The sequence below is a fragment of the Podarcis cretensis genome, assembly GCF_951804945.1.
Source record: "Podarcis cretensis genome assembly, chromosome: 2".
NCBI lineage: Eukaryota > Metazoa > Chordata > Lepidosauria > Squamata > Lacertidae > Podarcis > Podarcis cretensis.
The window spans coordinates 102,584,489-102,607,515 of NC_137171.1; the positions used below are offsets into that span (position 1 = coordinate 102,584,489).

The window sequence follows — 23,027 nt, forward strand, 5'->3', positions numbered from 1 at the left end:
CCATCCACCTCTCACCGTCGTTCCCGTGAAGTTTAGCAGCATCGACCCAATGGCTCCAGGGCTGCCCCAGCATCGCCTCCGGGCTGGGCAAGGACTTGCGCTCCCCGACCGTCGCCATTGCCGCGCTGGTGGCTGGGGTCGTGCTCGCGGCAGTAGTGCTGGCGGGGCCGGGGCCGATCTCGCCTCCGCCTCCTCCTCCTCCTCCGCCGCCGCCGCCTCCGTGCCGGGGCCGCCGCTGCTGCCTGCTGGCCGCCGCCGCCGCTCTGCGTTGCTCCCCTCTGACGTCAGCCACGGCCCGCGCCGACATTCTTTCCGCTGCTACAATGTAACGAGAAAAGTCATCAGGCTCTTTAAGGTGGCGCCGCCGCTTAAGGAAGCTCCGGTAGAATTCCCCTCTCGCCAGGCGGAACGCGGGCTGCCACTACGGGCGCAAGGCTGGCAGGGGCAGAAGCGGCACCAGCAAGAGGCCTCGCGCCGCCTTTGTTTCCAGTTTCCCATTAACCCGCCGCTGCAGGTTCATAATCGTCGGCCCGGGGAAGCGAACCAGTGGGCTTTTCTCTTTTTTTCCCCCCTTCCCCCCGCTGCAGCTATTATGGAAAAGGCGACGACCAGCACGATCGCCGTCATCGGGGATCCCGAGGCGACAGCCGGGATCGCGAGGCGCTTCCTTCCAGCAGCCCAATGCGAGACCCGCGGGGCGCCGGTTCCGAGGGCGCCATGGAAGCGGCCTAGAGCTGGACCGCGCGGCCCCGCGAACTCCAGAAACTTCAGCGAAAGGAAGTCGGTTAATTTTAGGAGTCTCGCAAAGCTCCGCGCATATTATCCCAGTCGGGCCCCCGCCCCGCCGCTTCCCCCTTAAGCAGAGGCAGGCTCTTAAAGGCACAGGGGCCCTTTCCCGCACAGCCAGGAAGCCCGGGAGGCAGCTTTCCCCCGACTCGCCGTCCCCTCACCGCCCGATTGAGTCTCGTTTCCACAAATGCGTAACCCACCAAATCTCCTCTCATGACACACACTGCCCAACCCCGCACTCTTTCTTTTTAGGCGCTCCCGGGAGCCCGTCGCCTCTCGAGGCTACCTTAACGCCAGACGCCTCCCTCTGGCCTCCCTCCCACCTTAAAAGTTTTCAACGTCAAGCACAGGGACGGAGGCTGAGTAGGAAACAAGCAGGAAACTAACCCCATCTATGTAACTCATCTCCCGCCCCCAGCGCTGCCTCGGACACCTTCCTCTCGCAAATGTCATCCGCCGATCTTGCCTTAAAAGGTCTCATTTAATATTTAAATCGCTCCGCTCCGGCGCACCAATGGGATGCGGCGCACGGCGACTTCCTCGTCGAAAGAGGCGCTGCGCACTCCCAGAGCGGGGCTTTATTATCTGTCAAAAGCATGAATGAAGACCGAGATTGCCAATTCCCCCCCACCCTCCTCGCCCTTACCCCACCCACCTCCTCCAATGCTAGGGAGTTAAAGAAAAGAAGCGCCAGAAAAAGGGTGGGGGGAATCTCTCTCTCTCTCTCAAAATAAAAGGTTAACCGCTTTAAAAGATGATCAGGAAGAAATATTCTTCAGACAGACCCCTGCTTAACCCTTTCATTGTCCTCAGAGGAACTGTGCTTGCAACTTCGCAATTTTGTGCTGTTCTCGATCTCAAAGTGAAATCTAGTGATATTAATCCTTACGTCAAGTATTCAAGAGGTTTTACTTCTTCCAGTGAGGACAAGAATGGTTTTACAAGCAACCGTCTTCTTTACAGGAGGTTGTCATTACACAGCTTTTGCAATGTATATTAATTTTTTGTAGCATCTGCACAAATTTCCTTAGAATATTTCCTTAGAATATTTTATTTTAGCATACTTCGGTGGATCACAAAACACTTTGGTATAAAAGAACTCAAGACACATAAATACACACTCAGTCATTCAAAAATGTCATCAATACATACATAGATACTGAGAGTATACTCAGCAGACTGAGCACCTAACTATTTGAAAATAAAACTGGGCCACCCACAAATAAGGTAGTGGTTTCTAAATTATTAGGGGACTCCCTAGCCCCATAGAAGTGAAAAAGTAAATACTAAAAAAACCCCAAGTCCTAATGCAGATCTAGTGGTCTCCAAGAGCTATAGCTTGGTGAGTTCAGTTCAAGAAGAGTGTTACTTGGGGGGTGGGAGGGAATTGGCTTAAAAGCTTATCACCTCCTAGAGGTTTGCTGTCTGAAGTACTGAGCAGAAGCATTTGATGTGGATCAGGATATATTGCAACATCTAACTGCAGGTCCCACTTACATTTTAGAAAATAGTAGGCATTTTTTTAAAAAATTAGGTCTATCCTGAGAATGCTAAAAACCACACATCATGAACCAATAAGATATTCATATGTAAAATGCATGTGATGAAATGCTCTTTTTAGTAACAAGATTGCTCAAATTTAGCACACCAGGCAATATGCGCTGCTTATTCAACATGCTCTGTATTTCAAAACCATGCTCATGCCTTATACACCCAAATCATGACCAAACTTTGTGATAATATATTATCATAAGCATTATATACCCTTTGTAATTATCAATATACACGTCTACTGTGTATTTGTGAAAGTGAAAGTGATTTCTGATTTCTATAGAATTTACGTCTATGTAAGTACATAGTCATGAAGATTAATCTTACACAGGTTTCCTCAGAAGTAATTCAGTGGGGCAGAGGGCTGTTTCCAACTAGGTCCTACTCAGAGTAGATATGTTGAAATTGATGACGATGACTCATTAAGATGCATAAATTTCAATGAGTCTACTCTGAGTAGCTGGATACAACTCATACAGCCAAATCCTGTATTTACTGGAAAACTCGTAATCTCTGTGTTCAATGGGGCTTACTGTCAAACAAAAAATACAGAGGAATGCACCTTACTGGCACAAAAATACAAATTATTTTTTCTATATTATCTGTTGCAAAAAAGATATGAAAGGCTGTATGTCAGCTCTTTGTACCAGTAGTGTTTTATTTACACTTGGGAGCGGGAGAATGTCTCCTTGGCAAGACAGGAAAGATATTCATTGCCAATTTTTCTACTGGCATCTGATAGGCTTTTCTTATTACACACCCCAAATGGTCTTAAGAGACAGTTGGCAGAATACTGTGCTTACTGAAGAATCATTGACTATTAATTATATGAAACAAAGTTTATCTGGTAAATAATGCTAGATTATCTTAAAGAGTAACCGCCATGTAGATTTTTCTATTTTCAAGAATAATATAGCAATACAGCTAACTGACTATATAGTTATTAGTTATCACGAGGATAAATGTACCTGAATCTACACTGAAGTTTTATAAAGTATGAACACTATGACAGTTTGCCACATAGATGGCACATAGAATGTCCATGCCACAGCCACATGTTACAGGAGCGTCAACTGAATGGAGCAATAGCAAAACTGCTCCACACATTGAAGTTGCTGTGTGGAGTAGTCACTGTGTGGAATAATCACTGTGCGGAGGCTATTTCAAACAGTGATGACTACAAAGTATAAAGAATATGTAATGAAACAGATGAGGCACCTACAGAGCCTTTGATCACCACCTGTAAAAAAAACCCTGCTGTCGAAGAAGAATCATACACCATTCTAAGTATACAGTATTTTCATTAATACCATAGGCTCATAAGCTTTTAGATGTTTGGGTTTAAGTTACAACTTTTTTGCTAGCTCATGATTTAATTAAGTTGCTGGAAGCCCAGTAATCACATACATACAGTATCTGTTCAGTCAGTGTACGTTACTAATGTATGGCATGATGAGGTGTCTCAAGTTCAACAAACACTGAATTTCAAGGTCCACAAGCAAATTCTAAAGCAGTGGTGGCTAATCTGTGGCACTCTGGATGTTATGCTGAACTACAACTCTCATCAACCCTGACCATTGGCTATGTTTGCTGAAGCTGATGGGAACAGTAGTTCAGCATAACCTCTCGATGGCCACAGGTTAGCCCCCCCCCCCCCCTTCTAAAGTGTTCCAGGTCCCTATTAACACTCAGCCACTGGACAAAGGCTGTCTAGTACCATTTTGACAGTACAGTCAAACCTCGGTTGTCGAACATAATCCATTCCAGAAGCCCGTTCAGCTTTTGAAATATTCGACAACCAAATTGCAGCTTCCGATTAGCTGCAGGAACTTCCTACACTCAAGCGTAAGCTGCATCAGGCATTTGGCTTCCGAAAAATGTTTGAAAACTGGAGCATTTACTTCCGGGCTTTCGGTGTTCAGGAACCAAATCATTTGAAAATGGAATCGTTCGGGAGCCAAGGTTTGACTGTACAGCAAATCAGCTAATGCAATCAAGAGAACCAGGGCAGATGGGGTGGTTAGAGAATGATGGAGAAAGTGCAATTTTCAATGTTAAGCAAGTATGCTGATACTTATGTAGTCAAAACAGTGCCATCCACAAACAAGTGAGAGGTTATCATTATAGGCCTGTAACAACTTGAAGGTTTGCTAAAAGTACAAATATTGAGGAAGGAGGGGGAACCGCAAAAACAATCCAATGAGCACTGAGTGTAAGTCGCCACAGAATGCTGAGTGTTGGGAGGCAGGAAATGAAAGAGCCCACTTAACTTCTCTCCCCATTATGAACCAACCCAGACTCTGCAATTATCATCTGAGATCCTTCTTCGTGTCCCTCCCCCACTAGAAGTCTAGGGGATGGCAACACAAGAATGGGCCTATTCTGTGATGGGTCCCCATTTGTGAAATGCTCTCCCCAGGGAAGCTGCCTGGCACCTTCAGGCGCTGGGCGAAAATGTTCCTCTTCAACAGGGTGTTGGGCTGATTAACAGTCTATGGCTTTTAAAAATGTCTTTGTGGGAAGCTGGTTATTGGTTTCTTTTTGTTTTATTATGTATTTTGTATTGTTATTTTGTATTTTTCTGTTGTGAACTGCCTTGGGACCTTTGGATGAAGGGCGTATACAAATTTAATAAACAAAAACGTATTATGGAAACATTTTCTATGCAAGTAAGGAACATATTCCCCAATGCTGATGTTCATCTTGTTGCTTAGGTGAATACTGGTTGTTATACACGTCCCTTGGATTTGGTCTGCTTTTGGTCATAAATAAGAAAATGTGCATAGCATACTAAATAAACTGTATTCTTCTACAGCTCCGCCCCCAAATAAAATACTGGGTTGGATCCAGACTAACCATGAGTAGAGTTCTGCTCATAGGACACTCCTGCAGGAAATGAGGGGGCAGGGGGAGCCTTCAACAAACAGTAGAGCACATTTGTATATATCCCATCCTGAGTTCACAGCTGTCTGTTGCACAAATTATGTAAAACATCATTTGGAGAGAAACTAGGGACAATTACATGGTCATGAACAGGGCAGTTTGCCTCTCAGTCTCACCAAGAGGTACTTTCCTCTTACAACTCTAATATTTTGCAGAATAGCTTACCTCACCTGTAGCAGGAATGAAAAGGTGATAGACATAACTTAGAAGGGGAATCAGACAGTATTTAAAAGCCTAGTGTGCCTAAGTAGCTATTAAAGGCCACCTTTTCCCCCTAGCCTTTGGCACTTGTGATGTATATTTTATGGTCCTGCCTTATTTTTGTGACTGTGAGTTGTTTTAAATTGCTTTTAATTTTGTATTTTAAATTGCTGTGCTGTAACCCACCTTGAAACCTCAGGGAGAAGGGCAGGTAATAAATGAATAACAACAACACTCTGCACACCTTTGGACCACACAGACTTTCCTTTTTCATCAAAATTGAATAAAATATTATACTGAGTTTAAGGCAAGTAACGTTCTCAGATACATGTACATAGGAATTGCACAAATGCAAGTGGCCAGCCTATTTCTGGCAACCTTTGGCCCTGGATGTCCAGTACAAGATGAGAGAACCCTTCACTTATGCAAAGGTTTTTGCATGTAGCAGAGAACTTGCAAGGGGGGGGGGGGGCGGCGCCGAGGCAATGTCTTTTACTTTATCAAAGATGGGAAAGCCAGAAAATTTGTTCCACTTTTCACCAGGCTTTTGCAACACTAAGAAACAGCAAGCATCCACATCACTGCTTCAAAGTGTTTACAAACCCTAGGGAAAACCCAGTCCAGGCCCTCACTCAAATCCAGAAGACATGTGGGAGAATCAGTGGAAATCAGAATACCAAGGGCAGCCATCATTTTGGATCCTTAGGTAGAAAGCAAGTCCTTCCAGAATCTCATTTGTTTCTTAATGTGAGCTGTAAAAGTGTAAGTAGACCATTTTGAGTCCCTGAGTAGGCTATAAATTTTACATAAAATGCAATCAATCAAGAGGATGGGAGGGCTCAAGACAGCTACTACACCTCCTACTTTCAGAACTATGGCTGTAATAAACATATTTCACCTGTAAAGAATGACAAGCACTCACATCTTTTTGAACTTCCAGATGAGGGTTATTTGCTGTGTCAAGGTATAGCAGGACAGGCTTTCAGAATCTGCCAATGAGTCACAGGCTCCTTCATGAGGAAATGACGCCTTAAGACTTAATTGTTAGAGCATAGCTATCTGCTCTTCTTTATCACAACTAATCAAAGTCATTAGAAAGGGCTTGTACTCGTGAAAATGCCTGTGGAAATCCAGCTGAGCAATTACTGCTCATATAAGTGCTCTGTGAAAATCAGATTTGAGAAACTAACAAGTTGTACATGTACTGTTGATAGAAATGTAACTAGGCATTTTTGGTAGAATGAAGGAAGTCAGAGTACTTCCATACTTGGGCTCATGCTAAACAAAGTTGTTGGGTTGGTTTTTTGTGTGTTTTTTGGGTCAATTAATGCTTAAGTAGAATTTTCAAGCCCTGTTCTGTCATAACACCATTCTTTGTTGTGAAACGAGGCGTAAGCACAAGAGAAAAGAAAGCAAACATCAAAATAGACAGATGTGGCAAGTGTAACATAATGACTGCATTAGCTACTACAACATGAAATGAAACTAGCTTGTGCTCCATCATACCAAATCAACAGGGTTTTTTTGTGTGTTTTTTTAAATGAGAAAATTTGTATCCTGGTTTTCTAGGCGCATGCTAACTCAAGGAAGCTTGAAAGAGGTACAATAAAAACAAACAGCAATAGAATTAGGAGAGTAGGGCTGCAATCCTACACCCATTTATCTAGAAGTAAATCCTACTGAACTCAAAGGCTTACTTCTTAGTAGGCACCTGCAGGATTGCACTGTGAATCAGTTGAGGCCCTAGGTAAAAATAAAAGTCCAGTGGACTAATACTATTTTCAGAGTCCACTTGAGGCCCATTTAATCACTATTATTTGACTCTGCAAATGAAATATATAAGAAAAGGGGCCTAAAGATGCTGATTCTGAACTGATACCCCTGCCCGCCGCAATACTGCTCAGTTATTGCTCTATGGCTCACGTAACATCATTACTAGTAAAGCTGGTGTGTGTGTGTGTGTGTGAGAGAGAGAGAGAGAGAGAGAGCGCAACAGTGTGCATGCTTAATTTTGTTGTCCACTTCTGGCAGCTATTTTGCATGTTAAGATGTCACCTTAGGCTGGCTGGTGATATACTATTCTACTACTGAAACATTCTTTTAACATGCCATGAATCCATCAGTTTCCAGTAGAAAGAGAAGAGTGGCAGCAGAAAGATCAATTCATCACTTCAATGGACAAGATTACGGACTGTCAAGTCAAACTAGGAATAAAGTCAGTTCAGAAACTGATTTTTCTTTCTCTTTTTGAGGGGTTGCAAGTGGGGAGCCAGTTTCACATGTTATATAGTGCAAGAAAAAGAAGTTAATGAAAGGGAGAATGGTTCTCTCTTAAATCAATCAAATTTTATTTTAAAAAGTTAGTTCTCTGATATAGTTTGGGGGAGTACTAAAACAAATGGTAGAAAAATAAAGATTATAAATACACAGACAGCACCTGAGAAACCCACTTGTCAGATATGGAATCTGACATGCCTGTGTAGGGAAGCAAAGAACTGGTCAGGGGGTGTGTGCAACATTCAGCAACTTGAAGAAAAAGCAATGTATGGAAACAGGCCTGCCTGAGGAGAAGGGGAACCAAAAGCATAACAGTATAGACCTTCCCAATATCCTTTAAGCTTACAGAGCAGGGGTGGGGAAACTGTGACCCCTCCAGATGTTGTTGGGCTACAGCTTTTGTCATCTTTCATCACTAGCCATGAAGACTGAGGCTGATGGGAGCCGCGGTCCAACAACAATTGGAGGGCCACACGTTCTTCATCCCCGTTATAGTGCTATCTGGATATACACATGCTATCAATTTTTTTTTGTTTTGTTGAGAAGCTTCCCCAAAATGAAGGTGATTAAATAGAAACCCAACGGAAGGAAGCACACCAACTTCTTGAATCAAATATGTCTGTCAGGAGTCCAAGTTTCTGTTTCAAAGAAAAATCAGGAAGAAGGATCAGCAGGAAGGCCTAGAGCTTTCAGTTCACTGGTTTTCATGACTCATTTACAAACTACTCTTTGCTCACTGTCATGACAATAGTGCAAAGTACATGAGTACAAATATTGGCTTCCTATTGTGGGATACGGCTCCCAGTTAACAAATCCTGATACAAGCTACTGTACAAAAGTATTTGGGGAGCAGAAATGTTCACACAAATGTATCTCTTCAACTAAGTGTAGGACTACAGCAATGCATTCTACATGACTATGCTTGAAAATCCAAGATTCAAATGTGTTTCACAAGCATTCCAAAGTTGGTACTGTATTTCCACCATCTCCTTGTGGTATGAAATCATATAATGATTAAATTCACCTTTCACAACACGTTAAGCCAAGAGAATGGTGTGTAAAAGTAGCTGATGTAGTTCTATTTCTAAATCTAGGCAGGTATGTGAGCATACCTGCAGTATCAGTGCAGTACCTATATTCCAGTGTAGTACCTACATTCAAGACAACCTAGGAACGCCATTGAACTCATAACTAAAAGGTTGGGACAAACATTTAAATAAATAGAAAATAAAAAACTATTTCCTTCCCCATGTCCCACAACAAGAAGAGTTTGGATTTGATATCCTGCCTTTCACTCCCTTTAAGGAGTCTCAAAGCGGCTAACATTCTCCTTTCCCTTCCTCCCCAACAACAAACACTCTGTGAGGTGAGTGGGGCTGAGAGACTTCAAAGAAGTGTGACTGGCCCAAGGTCACCCAGCAGCTGCATGTGGAGGAGCAGGGAATTGAACCCGGTTCACCAGATTACGAGTCCACTGCTCTTAACCACCACACCACACTGGCTCTCTTTAACATTCTTGGTAAGTAATTCTGCTACTATAGAACTCTTTCTTACTTGAGGGCCTTCCATAAAGATCTGTTTGATCTCATCTAAATTGGCTTTTAAGGGGTAAATTTAAGCTAACACTGGGGAGAAAGGGATACTTAATTATTTTGGTGGGGCTATCAGTTCTACCACTGTGTTATATTTTTAAGGCAATAATCTACTAAAGCTGCCACAGGTGTGGAAATAGCCAGGGAGTCTGTGAAGTTCTATCTATCACAACAGACAGAGAGCTCTAAAGAAGAATCTTAAGAAGTCAGGTTACATGGATTTTGTTAAAATATTAGGATCCACCTGAGGATTTGGGACAGTGTGGGATAAAAATCCGAAATTTAACTTCCAGAATAAAATAAAGCATCTAAAATAAAAAGTGAAAACTTGGTTCCCTGGCCAGGAACAGTGGGATTGGAGCAGATTAGGAAATTGGGCACTGCATCTGAAGCTCTGTCCACTTGTGGTGGCCAAGGCAGAAGACAGTGTTTTTTTTATTTTGCTGCACCAACTCCAAGGTGGCACAACTGAGGGATCCATACCAGGTCCCTTGAAGAGGAATTGAGTTTCTTAGGATCCAATGGATCCTGGGCACGGGTGTCCTGCCCCCAGGCACCCTGTTTTAGGGCCCTGTACCAGCAACTGGTGGTTGCATGCCATCTGCTATGGTTTCTGCAGCTGTTACTATATCCCAACCTGTTCTAGCAGCAACTATCAGGGGGTTAGGATTAGTGATGTGGATTTCCTTGCATCAGAAAAGTTTTGGATACCCTAGAGAGTGATCTAATTTGGCATGTTTATTTTACCTGTATTTAGCAAACCAAGATATAAAAGTGAGCCATGTTAATTTTTTGTCTCAGTTCACCACAAGTATTTGACCCAAAATACTGGAGGTATAAAATTGAAGCCCACCTAAAGCGATTTAAATGTTATTTTATGTAGATTTTTAATGGGAATACTGTAAAAGCAAAAGTGAAGACCACTGCTTGTACTTCATTCATGTAGTTTAAATTTCAAGGACGGAAAAACCAAAGACACTGAAAGCTGTTAATACACTAATACATTTTGTGATCCAAAAAAGCTGACTCACATACTTGTTAGGATAATCAATTGAAAAACATTAATTACAACTTTGAAACCATCAAACCTCCCTAATATTATATTTGTAGTTATCATCCATTAATTGCTACTAATAAACCTATGAAATAAAATTTAAAAATCTGCAGGGGAAAATTCTGTGGGAGAAAATTTTATGGCCCGCATCACTGGTTAGGATTGCTATTTAAAACATTTTACCTGCCTAATAAAACTATTGAAAATAGTTTTGGGGATTTTAAATTATTAAGCCAGAAAGCAGAATACATACAGGAAGCTCTGCCCCCACTTTATAATGAATTGTAGGTACAAAGTTGTATTGGCGTTAAAGAGACAAGGTCATTATAAAGGCCAATCATTATCTTAAAATACTTTCTATGCAATGCATTTGGAAGCAAGGCTGCCCTCATCTGCAAAATCCCCTTCCTCCAAAAATATACTGGAGCCAATTAAATCATCTCTTCCAATAAAATATTTTATTTGAACTAGGCCTGAGTGGTAGGAATTAAGCTGATATATAGATGAAGTTTTAATATTAAGTTGTCAATTTTATTTTATCTGGTTGGCTTTGCCATAAGATTTTAACATACTGTTATCTGCCCTAATTTTCTGGAATGAGGTTTATTACAAATCTAAAACAAGAACAAGAATAACGAGTTCAGTGGGTAGCCTTTGGTGAGTCACTCTTTCTAAAGAATCTGCTCTTATCTACAAGACTGAAACAGAAGTGATATACCTGCCAAAACAGAGCTTGGAAAAACTCATTCTAAATACCAACACTGCCAAAACTCTCTTAAATATAATACCCATAATTCTTTTCCTTCTTTAAGGGTGAAAGTTAAAATTCTTACAATTACTACAAGCTACAATAGCTATAGGGATGCGGGTGGCGCTGTGGGTTAAACCACAGAGCCTAGGGCTTGCCGATCAGAAGGTCGGCGGTTCAAATCCCCGCGATGGGGTGAACTCCCGTTGCTCGGTCCCTGCTCTTGCCAACCTAGCAGTTCGAAAGCACATCAAAGTGCAAGTAGATAAATAGGTACCACTCCGGCGGGAAGGTAAATGGCGTTTCCGTGCGCTGCTCTGGTTCGCCAGAAGCAGCTTAGTCATGCTGCCACATGACCCGGAAGCTGTCTGTGGACAAACACCGGCTCCCTTGGCCTATAGAGTGAGATGAGCACTGCAACCCCAGAGTCGTCTGCGACTGGACCTAATGGTCAGGGGTCCCTTTACCTTTTTATAATAGCCATATAATGGCCATCCTGTTTCATTACTGATATTTTATTTCTATCTTATGAATCAGTGGTGGGGAACCTGTGGGTCTGGGGTTTCATTTGAAATTTCAAATCTCATGCAGAGCAGAGTAGAAGCTGCTTAAATGATAGCAACTGAATAGTTTAGCACCTAGATAATATAAAACAAGAGAGCCTAACCCTCTGCGCTCTCCAGATTCTGCTGGATAGCCTGCGTGGCCACTGGTCAGGGATAATGTGAGTTGGAAGTCCAGCAACATCTGAAGCATTACAGGTTAGCGACTCTTAATCTAAAATACTAACCCCTTCATCAAGCAGCCAGTGTAAAGAGGCTGGCAGCTGCATTTAAAGCTGAGGTGAGTCAGACCAACCCCCCCCCCACAAAACCCTGGTACTAGATACATTAATATTCTATAATGAATGAGATTTAAACAATGCCATTACATTTTTCTCCACAACCGAAGCTATAAATTTTGTAAGACACAATTGGATTCTGGCTTGTACTCACTAGCTATAGTTTAAACAAAACACAGTTTGCTTAGTTTAAATGTCACAGGCAACTGTGGTTAGTTTAAAAGCAGAAGTAAAAGCTTTTGATATCTTCCTCTGGTGCATGATGGAAAAGAAGTAAGAAAGGGGGACAGGAGTGTGGGAGCCTCTGCCTTGGGAAGACTCATTTATATAGCTAGAAACTGGTTTCTATAGTTAGAAACTGATTTCTTGTTATTGCTGAACAGAGTCATTACTTGAACTTGATTATATTGCCACTTTGTACAATTTCTCTACAAAACTTTGTATATGTATCTCCACACAGAAAACATGGAACGTTCAACAGAGGTTGGTATTTACCGTATTTTTCGCTCTATAACACGCACCCGACCATAACACGCACGTGGTTTTTAGAGGAGGAAAATCCGTAGGCATGCCACCCGTAGGCATTCCCTCCATAACACGCACAGACATTTCCCCTTACTTTCTAGGAGGAAAAACGTGAGTGTTATGGTGCAAAAAATACGGTATACGCTCCTACTTTTAAAGGAACACATAAATCTTATATGCTCATCTTATAAAACTGCTCCTGATCCAACAATTCCAAAGTAGCTTTTTAGCTGAGCTTCATGAAAATACATATTGTAAAGGGGTGGGGTAGGTTGTACTGTGACTAGCATTCTGTAATATTATCTTTGTCATTTAAATGTGTTCTGCTTCTTTCAGCTACATAAAGCAACCCCTTTAGGCTTTTGGTAGAACAGTCTATTTTTAAAAGCACATAAAGCTGGTTATCACAACAAAATTAACACAACTAAAATAGGCTTAGCTCTATACATCAAGACTCCAGTATTAGAAGTGTTGAATTCCATTTTATACAACTATAAAGCAAAATTAAGAATATATAAATCAACAAGACTGAAGATATTCTAGAAAACCAATAGAATTTTTTTAAAGGAACTGTAATGTGATATTGTCACAAGGAAAGCTTCGTATTACAATAAAATATTATGTTCTCCAATGTTACCATTTAGTAGAGGAAACACACTCTATCACCTGAGGAAAGACATATTCCCTCCCTTGCTAATTAAACAAAGTGCTGATTTTGTTTAAATTTATGTAATATAACTCTCAGTGGTCAATGTGTAGGACATGATCCAGGTACAAATCTCTGCACAACTTTGGTCATTGTCTTTTAGTGTCACCGTCCCACTTGTAAAATGAAAATACAGGACATACGTTGCATAAAAGAAGAACATAATCACTTATAATATAGGAAGTTGTTTAAAAATATGAACAAATTTACATCCATGGGCTGCAGAAATTAAGGGGCTCATATTCCAGTCCCATGCACCCAACAGAACTATGGGTCACTTCCCAGCTCCCACTAACAACATCATAGCAGAGAGAAGTCTAACCTAGGTGCAATCACAAGCCAAAGAATGATCAGCTGCAGGGAACTTGTTTCCCCACTTCCTACCAGAAAGGACACTCTGTCCAACTGTTTTGCTTAGGAAGCATATTCTGGGCCCATTCTTCAGTCAGGGCTGCTGGTACCGTATTTTTCGCTTTATAAGACGCACCAGACCACAAGAGGCACCTAGTTTTTGGAGGAGGAAAACAAGAAAAAAAAATATTCTGAATCTCAGAAGCCAGAACAGCAAGAGGGATCGCTGCGCAGTGAAAGCAGCAATCCCTCTTGCTGTTCTGGCTTCTGGGATAGCTGCACAGCCTGCATTCACTCCATAAGACGCACACACATTTCCCCTTACATTTTAGGAGGGAAAAAGTGAGTCTTATGGAGCAAAAAATACGGTATATTTGTGCTTTATCTCTGTGTGGTGTGTGTGTTGTACTATATAATTACACTTTTGTAAGTCATATTGAGGATCATTTAACTGAAAGGCAAGGTATAATTTTCAAAATAAATAGATATTAGTGGTTCAGATGAACAACATATACAGCTCATTGTGGCATTCAGTACTGTGTTTTGTTTTATTTTGAAGATGTAACTTGTGGTAAGTGCTTGTCTAGCCAATCATTTCTAATAAGTGATGGCAATGGTTTCCTCTTAGGCTTAACTCACACTAGCGGTGATCCTGCAAATTTAGGAGATAAGTTATAGCTCAGTTTTTCTTACGGGATGTCACAGTCTCAGTTCCTGGTGTCTCGAGGGTCAAGTGATATGAACAACCTCTGCCTGGGATCCAGACAAGCAGTGAGAAAAAACAATCCTGGGCTAGGTGGGCAAACAACCTGACCTTCTATAAGCAAGCTTTCTATATTCCAAACATAATGAGGGAGAAGGTGGAGATGCCATTTACTACTTAAAGAAAAAAAAGGAGGGAAAAGCTATGACAAACATAAGTTGCTCCCCTGTGTTACAGAGAAACCTCAATTGCTATGGAGGTGTTTGCTGGGGGAAGTAATGCATTTAACCAGCAACATAAAATTCTAAAGCAAATGTTAGGATCTCAGAAACAGAGTTACATCTGTATTACTTGCAACCAAAGGATTATGGTGCTGTTCTTATTTCTTTAAACACACATGCATACACATAAAAATTCTGAAAACACCAGCTGAACATGCCCAGTGCTTCTGCGAGAACCCAAATACAATATAACAGAAATGTGATCCTTTTGTTCCTATATGCACAAGGGGGGTTAGAAGGCTGACCATGGTATATCAGTGGACCACTGGATCACTTTCACAGAATGCTGGCTGGTTGCAAGTTTGCTGGGGATCTTGCAAACCATGCTAGAGAAGGAACTCTTGATCTGATTTACGGGACTGTTAAAAGATCAAGTACAGTATATACTCTTGCTTTGCTAATCTAAAATAATTAATAATAATAATAATAATAATAATAATAATAATAATAATAATGTTGGTGAAGCACAGAGGTCCTAGAATTCTTTAAAAAAAGAAAAAAGAAAAAAACTGTAGACCAATCAAGATTGAAATCAGCCTATCTTCACTGTAACTTGGGGAGCCTTTGTTTAAATGTTATTTGCTAACACAGTCTTTCTCCCACAATTTACAAAATCCTGTTCTTTGTTTTTCTTTGAACAGTATATATGTATCGCACCCCTTAAAAAACTAGAAAGGGGAGAACAGGTTTCCCCCCCTACACCAATACTCTCTATCGCTTTTGAGACTTGTAGCACAACAGAGTGGGTGTAGTTGGTGTCATTGGTCACAATATATTATGTACAATCATAAAACCCCTCCGTCACAAAAACAATTATTTAACACCTAGCAGCTCTTAATATTACTGTGGCATTCCTAACAACTTTTGTGTCTGCCTTTTTTAAATTCTTGCTGCCCTTTGTGTCTCAGTATCTCTTGCATCTGTAGTACCCAGACATAATAGTTGAGGAACATACTTATATATATATAGGTTAGTAGGTCACAGTACCTTAAAAGTCTGGTAAAATTCAAGGTTGGGATATCAATTGATCATCATCTGCCTGGACTGTGGAAGTTTCCTCTTTCTTATATTTGATTAAATCTGCAATGAAACACATGGTAACAATCACTATTACAGTAATAAGATTTTGCCATCTTATCTTGCAGAAGCGAAAAACATTTAATTGAAATTACCCTGATCATTCTCTTCTATGCAGGCCACTTAATACTACTATTAATACTGTCTCAAGCTTATTTGAATAGAATTGCTTGAAGCTAAACTCTCATTACTGTAGTTTCTGCATTTGAATAATAGAATGAAGTTTTAAATGCAAATGGTTTAAATTTAAAAATTTTTTTGTAAAGACTAAACTAAGAAAAGCTAAGGTAAAGCTAACAGACAAAGGGGAAAGCTCTCTTAGTCCTGAGATTACAAGAAAAGAAAAATCATGCCCAGATTGCTACAAACTTCAGCTGCTATCCAAACCTCATTTGCTTGGGAAGCAATCCCATTGAACTCAATAGGACTTACTTCTGAGTAGACCTGGTTAGGATTGCCCTGTTAAGCAATTCTTTTTCTTTGTGGAGAACTTTACTGTAGATGTATGTATGAAAGCATACTTTCTAGGAATGCTGTAATTTATGCTGACAGAATGTCAGCAAACTCCCAGAAGTAGCCCAAAATATAAACAATACTGAAATCTTTAATTCATAGGCACAACATTTGACTGTCAACTGCTGACTTTCAGTATCTTTAATGCAACTATCTAAATGTCCTCTTAATGAACAACCTGTAGAACCAACTGTTTCGCAATAAAGTATGTTCAAAGCATTCGCACTAGTGTTTGACTTCTCTATTTGATGTTTCTTTCTCTGCGTAATTACAGCACACAAGACATTCAAAGTTCTTATTTCTGCCCCAACAGTCAATCACAGGCTATTGTCAATAGCAGATTCAACTCCATCTGCAGTAATTTTCCTTTTAACTTCCGGATAATCTTCCAAAGTAGACAGAATTGTTAATGAGATAATAAGATGTATTCACACAAAGTAATTCTGCTTTTTATGTAACTCAGGTATCTGTTTTTATTTAAACACCGAAGCGGCAAAAATGTGTATGCTGATGTTGTAACATTCTCTCACTAAAATACTTCCATCATTTACTCATTTTCAAATAACTGAAGGCTTAGTTAGATAAATTGTATTAATATACAGTGAAGATATATTATATGTAAAGATCTCTCTTCATATTATGCCCAACTTTGTATGCAAAGAAAGAAGTATAAAAGTTTGAATTGTTATGATATATTTTCTGTTAATCTTGATTTCCTTCTGGTTGAAAATTATTATAATTAATAATTTTGAAAGATTTCACAGAAAAGATGGGTAAGTCAGTCAGTAAGAACACATTCTAATGCTTTTCCCATAAAATGCCCAAGATTAATTACAAACTACTGACAAAAACATAAATTAACCAAAATGTAAAACACATTATTCTGCATCTGAGGGAAGTAGCACATGGATATTAAAAAATGCCAAAGCTATTGTTAAACCTACATGTGCCAGAAAGCTCATTTTTCAACAGTTATGGCTACCATAAACAGGATGTTCAAATGAGTTCCCTAATGTTTCACTACTGTAAATGACTGCAAGTTTATCTGTACAGTTTTAATTTACTATCCAAAAACAGAAAAGGAAAATCTGACTAATAATTTATGTGCCACACTACTAACCTTAAAGAGATTTGTTCATTTACAGGTACAACGCACATCGCTATTCTCAATGTAAACAAAAGACAGCGGCATGCACCCCAGGCTAAGGATGTCAGCATTTTTCAAACACCTTTCTGACTGTTCCATTTTATGGTGATGCAATCTGACCTACATTTTCAGTGGCCAAAGAGAGACGGAGATACAAAGGGAGGTGGAGATGGCAAGCTGAAGGGGGAGTAGCGAGTGAGAGATTGAGATTCTTTACCCACCAATCCACTAACTGAGGTTTTAATTGGCAGTACAAAGGGTCTAAAAAAGCAGCTGCAGAGATAAAAACTATTTCAAGGGTAACTATACTGTGCTTAGAATACAAAAACTAAAGGAGGTAGGAAGCAGAGAGTAAGCATTGGATTTTTGATCAAGTGACAAAATTTAGCATCCTCATTAAGCAGAGTGGAATGCTATCCCAGAAGGAATGCTTAAATATAGATGGCAGAGACATGCAGCATTACAGTATTTTCAACCAGAGCACTCATCAGAAGTGATATCTAGCCTATTTTGAAACATACTAGCATTAATAAATTAATTAATTAATTATAATAATAATAATAATAATAATAATAATAATAATAATAATAATAATAATATAATTTATATACCGCCCTATACCCAGAGGTCTCAGGGTGGTTAACAGAATAAAATCAAAATATAAAACCACAAAATACATAATCAAAATAAAAACAATAACCGCCCCCCTCAAACCCCACATTTTAAAAGGGCATAGGATGTAAATCAAATCAACCAAAGGCCTGGTTAAAAAGGAATGTTTTTGCCTAACGCGTAAAGGTGTATAATGAAGGCGCCAGGCAAACTTCCCAGGGGAGAGCATTCCAGAGATAGGGAGCCACCCTCCGGACCTCTCAAGGAGGAGGCACACAAAAAGGGCCTCAGAAGATGATCTCAGGGTCCAGGTAGGTTCATACGGAAAGGTTCATATGGTTCTGAGCCATTTAAGACTTTATACAGTGGTGCCCCGCAAGACGAATGCCTCGCAAGACGAAAAACCCGCTAGACGAAAGGGTTTTCCGTTTTTCGAGGCGCTTCGCAAGACGAATTTCCCTATGGGCTTGCTTCGCAAGACGAAAACGTCTTGCGAGTCTTGCGATTTTTTTCGCTCCCCCCCCTTTTTCTAAGCCGCTAAGCCGCTAATAGCGCTAATAGGGTTGCTTCGCAAGACGAAAAAACCGCAAGACGAAGAGACTCGCGGAACGGATTCTTTTCGTCTTGCGAGGCACCACTGTAGGTCAAAACCAGCACTTTGAACTGGGCCCGGAAACTAACTGGCAGCCAGTGCAGCCAGACCAGGATTGGTGTAATATGCTCAAACCATGTTGTTCCGGTGAGCAACCCGGCTGCAGAATTCTGTACTAGCTGAAGTTTCCAACCCGTCTTCAGAGGCAGCCCTACATATAACACATTGAAGTAATCTAACCTTGAAGTTACCAGAGCATAGACAACAGTAGATAGGCTATTCCTGTCCAGATAGGGGCGTAGCTGGGTCATCAGTTGAAGCTGATGGAAGGCACTCCAGGCCACTGAGGCCACCTGAGCCTCGACAGCAGAGGATCCAGGAGTACCCCCAGGCTACAAACCTGCTCCTTCAGAGGAAGTGTAACCCCATCAAGAGCAGGTGATCTCCCAACCATACGGTCTAGGGAACCACGCAATAACAGTGCCTCAGTCTTATCTGGATTGAGCTTCAGTTTGTTGGCTCTCATCCAGTCCATTACTGAGGCAAGACATTGGTCCAGCACTTCCACTGCCTCACCTGCAGATGTAAAGGAGAAACAGAGCTGAGTGTCATCAGCATACTGCTGACAACGTATTCCAAACCTCCGGGAAACCCCATCCAGTGGTTTCATGTTAGATGTTAAACAATGTAGGGGAAAGGACTGAGCCTTGAGAAACCCCACACTGAAAGTTCCATGGAGCTGAAAAGCATTCCCCAAGCAACACCCTCTGGGGACAACCATCCAAGTAGGACTGGAGCCACTGCAAAGAGGTGACACCGACCCCTAGTTCGGACAGTTGCTCCGGAAGGATGCCATGGTCAATGGTATCGAAAGCTAAATACTATAATTACATTAGTAATACCATAACCTTCAACATTCTTCATTAAAATAGGGACGTTCTATTGCTTTTCATGCAGAATGGAGACCTCTTAGTTGCATGAAAACATTGTTTTATGTGTACATGGACACATACACCCCTACATAAAGCCTTAATAATGATGTTCCATTGTCGTCCAGGAATAGAACTGAATAGAACTCCAATAGAATACAGTGGTACCTCGAAAGACGAATGCCTCGTAAGACGAAAAACTCGCAAGACGAAAGAGTTTTTCGTTTTTTGAGTTGCTTCGCAAGACGAATTTCCCTATGGGCTTGCCTCGCAAGACGAAAACGTCTTGCAAGTTTGTTTCCTTTTTCGTAAAAACGTTAATACCCAGGGTGCATTGCTTGAAGAGGTGCAGTTGCGACTTGACTTCGAGGAGCAACTCATAGCACGCGGTGTGGTGGCTTTTTTTGAGGTTTTTGAAGACTTTGGTGATTTTTGAAGCTTTTCCAAAACTTCTTTTGCAGCCATTTGGTAAGTTAAACTTTTAAAACTTTTTTTGGGGGGGTTTGGATTTTGGGTTGGGGTGTTTGGAATTCAAGGACTTGGTGTTGGGGAGGGGTTTGCAAGAATCTGGAAGCTTGTGTGTTTTTCTTCTGCATTTTTATTTTTTGTGACCATTGGGCCACTCTGCTGTTTTTTTTAAAAAAAATCTGGGTTTGAATTTCTGTGTGGTGGGTGGCTGGGGGAACAGTTGGGGAGGGGTTTGCAAGAATCTGGAAGCTTGTGTGTTTTCTAGGAGGTTTGGTGCTTTTGAATTTTTTTGGATGTGAAGCACTGATTTTGGGGGGGGGGGTTGCGAAGGTAGGAGCTGTGCTGCCATATGACCCAAGAAGACTGCTGCTGCAGAGGCCAGCGAGAGGAAGAAGGAGAAGGTTACGCTGGAAATGAAGAAGGAGATCATCCGGAAGCACGACGGTGGAATGCGTGTGACAGACCTCGCCAGGGAGTATGGGAGGAATCCATCGACCATCGGGACCATCCTGAAGATGAGGGAGAAGATCCTTGCGACTGATGCAGCCAAGGGAGTCACCAGGATTGTGAAGAACCGCCCAGCTGTTCTGGAGGAGGTGGAGAAGTTGCTGCTCATCTGGTTAGAAAAGAAGCAGCGTGCAGGGGACACAGTGACTGAGGCCATCATTTGTGAGAAGGCCAAGGCCTTGCACGCAGACCTCGTCCGGGAACAGCCAGGAACCTCAGGCGAGCCAGAAGTCTTCAAGGCAAGCAGAGGTTGGTTTGACCGGTTCAAGATCTGGAATCCACAGCGTGGTCAGGCATGGAGAGGCTGCCAGTTCTGATGTTCCTGCGGCTGAAGACTTTGCAGCAGAATTCCTGGAGGTTGTGAAGACGGAGGGCTACGTTCCACAGCAGGTCTTCAACTGCAACGAGACTGGGCTGTTTTGGAAGAGGATGCCCAAAAGGACTTTCATCACTCAGGAGGAGGCCAAGTTGCCTGGCCACAAGCCCATGAAGGACCGTCTGACCCTGCTCTTCTGTGCCAACGCAAGCAGCGACCTGAAGATCAAGCCCCTGCTGGTGTACCACTCGGAGAACCCACGGGCCTTCAAGAAACACAAGGTTGACAAGGAGCAGCTGAGTGTCATGTGGCAATCCAACAGTAAGGCTTGGGTCACACGTGTGCTGTTTGTGGACTGGGTCAATCTTGCTTTTGGCCCTGCTGTCAAACAGTACCTGCTGGACAACGACCTGCCGCTGAAGGCTTTGCTTCTCATGGACAATGCTCCTACTCATCCTAAAGGCCTTGAGGAGGACTTGCTGGAGGAGTTCAGCTTCATCAGCATCATGTTCCTGCCGCCTAACACCACGCCACTGCTCAAGCCGATGGATCAGCAGCTCATCGCCAATTTCAAAAAACTCTACACCAAGGAGCTTTTCAGGCGATGCTTCGAGGTGACTGATTGCACCAACATCACCCTGCGGGAATTCTGGAAGGACCACTTCAACATCGTCACCTGCTTGAAGATGATCACCACGGCCTGGAACGGGATCAGCTAGAGAAATTTGAATTGCGCAGCCTGCGGCCGGACTGTGTGGCACCAAGTGACTCTGATGCACCAGAGTCAACAGTGGTGCAGGACATTGTTTCCTTGGGGAGGACCATGGGCCTGGAGGTCACAGAGGAGGACATCAGCGAGCTGGTGGAGGAGCACAACCACGAGCTGACCACCCAGGAGCTGGTCGAACTGCAGGCAGAGGCTGCGCAGGAGCAGGCCTCGCTGGAAGAGGAGGAAGCAACTGAGGAACAGCTGTCCTCCAAAGAACTGAGGGACATTTGCCTGAAGTGGAAAGATGTGCAGGCTTTTGCACAGCGGCACCACCCTGACAAGGACCTGACACATGACCTTGTGAACACTTTTGATACGAGGGTCATGTCATCTTTCAGGGAGGTGCTGAAAAGGCGGATGAAGCAGCAGACCATGGACAGGTTCTTCAGCAAGAAGCAAAGAGTGGAAGAGGAACCTTCTTCGAGTTGTCCCCCAGAGTCTTAGAAAATGTACTGTACACTTTGTTGATTTTTAAATGTTTTTCTGTCATGTTTAGAAACTTAATTTATTGTTCCTTCATTTTTGAAATGCTCTTTACAGTATGTGTGACTTTAAAGAGCAGTTAATAAACTCTTTTTGTACCAAATTTGGCTTTGTTTGGATTTTTTTTTACCATAGGAACGCATTAATTTTCAATGCATTCCTATGGGATTTCGTGCTTTGCAAGACGAAAAATTCGCTAGACGAAAAAACTCGCGGAACGAATTAATTTCGTCTTGCGAGGCACCACTGTAAGTATATTTCAGCTATTTATTACATGCTAGGCCTTCAACTGCACCAGCTGTAACAAAACATGTCTCTTCCATATTGGTCCCTACACTCACAACAGGCACTGCAACCTTCCAATAGTTTGACTTTACCCCCAATGGCACACTCCTCCATTATCTCCCATGCCAGCAACAGCATCACACATGCAGTTCTACATGCAAACTTTGAATATAACAGTAGTACAACTGAGCCTGTGGGAGAGGGAATAAAAGCAAACTACTTCAAAATATTTTTTGCAGTTGTTATATGCAAACCACTCATTCTGTAGTAGCCAGGAAATAATTTCATTTGCTTGGATAGAAGCAGTTCCTTCTGCACATGGGAGTATCACTGCTTTCACATGGCAAACAGGCAATGGTTATTAAATTACTTAAGAGTGAAGCTCCACATACACAAAGTGATTTCTACGGCATATTTCTATTGTTGGCAAAAGCCTTCTCAACTAACACACAACAAAACGGAAACCTGCTGCGGAGGGTAGGCAGGGCATCAAGGAGTGAGAAAAAGAGGCTTCTCCTTTCCTCCCACATTGCTTTGGTTTCTGGGGAGAAAAGAAGAAAGCCTTCTCCTGTACTCTATACCATAGCTGCCTGCTGAAGGAGAAATTTGAACTACAGTAATAGTGCATGCAACAGAACTATGTGTACTTCAAGTTTGGTTTTTTAAAAAATAAAATAAAATAAAAATTATGCCAAGCTCAAACTGAATTGTTCACTGTATAAAATGACAAAATATCAAAACATATCTTCCTCATGTATTTGCTTATA

General features: G+C 41.8%; 2 protein-coding genes across 4 annotated transcripts in view; both read right to left on the minus strand.

The window, feature by feature from the left end:
- Positions 1-23,027, minus strand: part of LOC307208953 (uncharacterized protein C3orf49) — a 330,680-nt gene that overhangs the window by 270,253 nt on the left and 37,400 nt on the right. The gene's annotated exons all lie outside the window — the stretch shown is intronic.
- ATXN7 (ataxin 7) overlaps positions 1-23,027 on the minus strand; it is a 93,578-nt gene that overhangs the window by 60,762 nt on the left and 9,789 nt on the right. For 2 of the 3 annotated variants that reach the window (XM_079959921.1, XM_079959920.1), the window contains exons 2-3: positions 15,550-15,642; positions 16-318 (exon numbers count right to left, since the gene is read on the minus strand). In XM_079959921.1, coding sequence (XP_079816047.1) covers positions 16-307 — 292 coding nt within the window. In that variant the 5' untranslated portion in view covers positions 308-318; positions 15,550-15,642. Of the gene's footprint in view, positions 1-15; positions 319-989; positions 1,143-15,549; positions 15,643-23,027 lie in introns of those variants that run through there. The other variant, XM_079959922.1, reaches the window with a different exon arrangement.